General features: G+C 66.4%; 1 protein-coding gene across 1 annotated transcript in view; it reads left to right on the plus strand.

The window, feature by feature from the left end:
- The first annotated feature begins 6 nt into the window (after positions 1-6).
- PIP4K2A (phosphatidylinositol-5-phosphate 4-kinase, type II, alpha) overlaps positions 7-289 on the plus strand; it is a 158,228-nt gene continuing 157,945 nt past the window's right edge. The window contains exon 1 of the mRNA XM_005865875.2: positions 7-166. Coding sequence (XP_005865937.1) covers positions 23-166 — 144 coding nt within the window. The 5' untranslated portion in view covers positions 7-22. The remainder of the gene's footprint in view (positions 167-289) is intronic.

Consider the following 289-nt stretch of genomic DNA (forward strand, 5'->3'; position numbering starts at 1 on the left):
GGAGGGGACAGAGGCGGCGGCCATGGCGACCCCCGGCAACCTGGGGTCCTCCGTGCTGGCGAGCAAGACCAAGACGAAGAAGAAGCACTTCGTAGCGCAGAAAGTGAAGCTGTTTCGGGCCAGCGATCCGCTGCTCAGCGTCCTGATGTGGGGGGTAAACCACTCGGTAAGGGCTCGGGCTGCGGCAGCGGTCTCTTTCCTCCTCCTCCTCTTCCTCCTCGCTCCCTCCTACTGCAGCTGCTGCCAGGCGTGGAGCTCGAGCGGGGCCCTGGCCCTCCGGGTGCTCGCA

This window comes from Myotis brandtii, unplaced genomic scaffold (assembly GCF_000412655.1).
Source record: "Myotis brandtii unplaced genomic scaffold, ASM41265v1 scaffold215, whole genome shotgun sequence".
NCBI classification, from domain to species: Eukaryota; Metazoa; Chordata; class Mammalia; order Chiroptera; family Vespertilionidae; genus Myotis; species Myotis brandtii.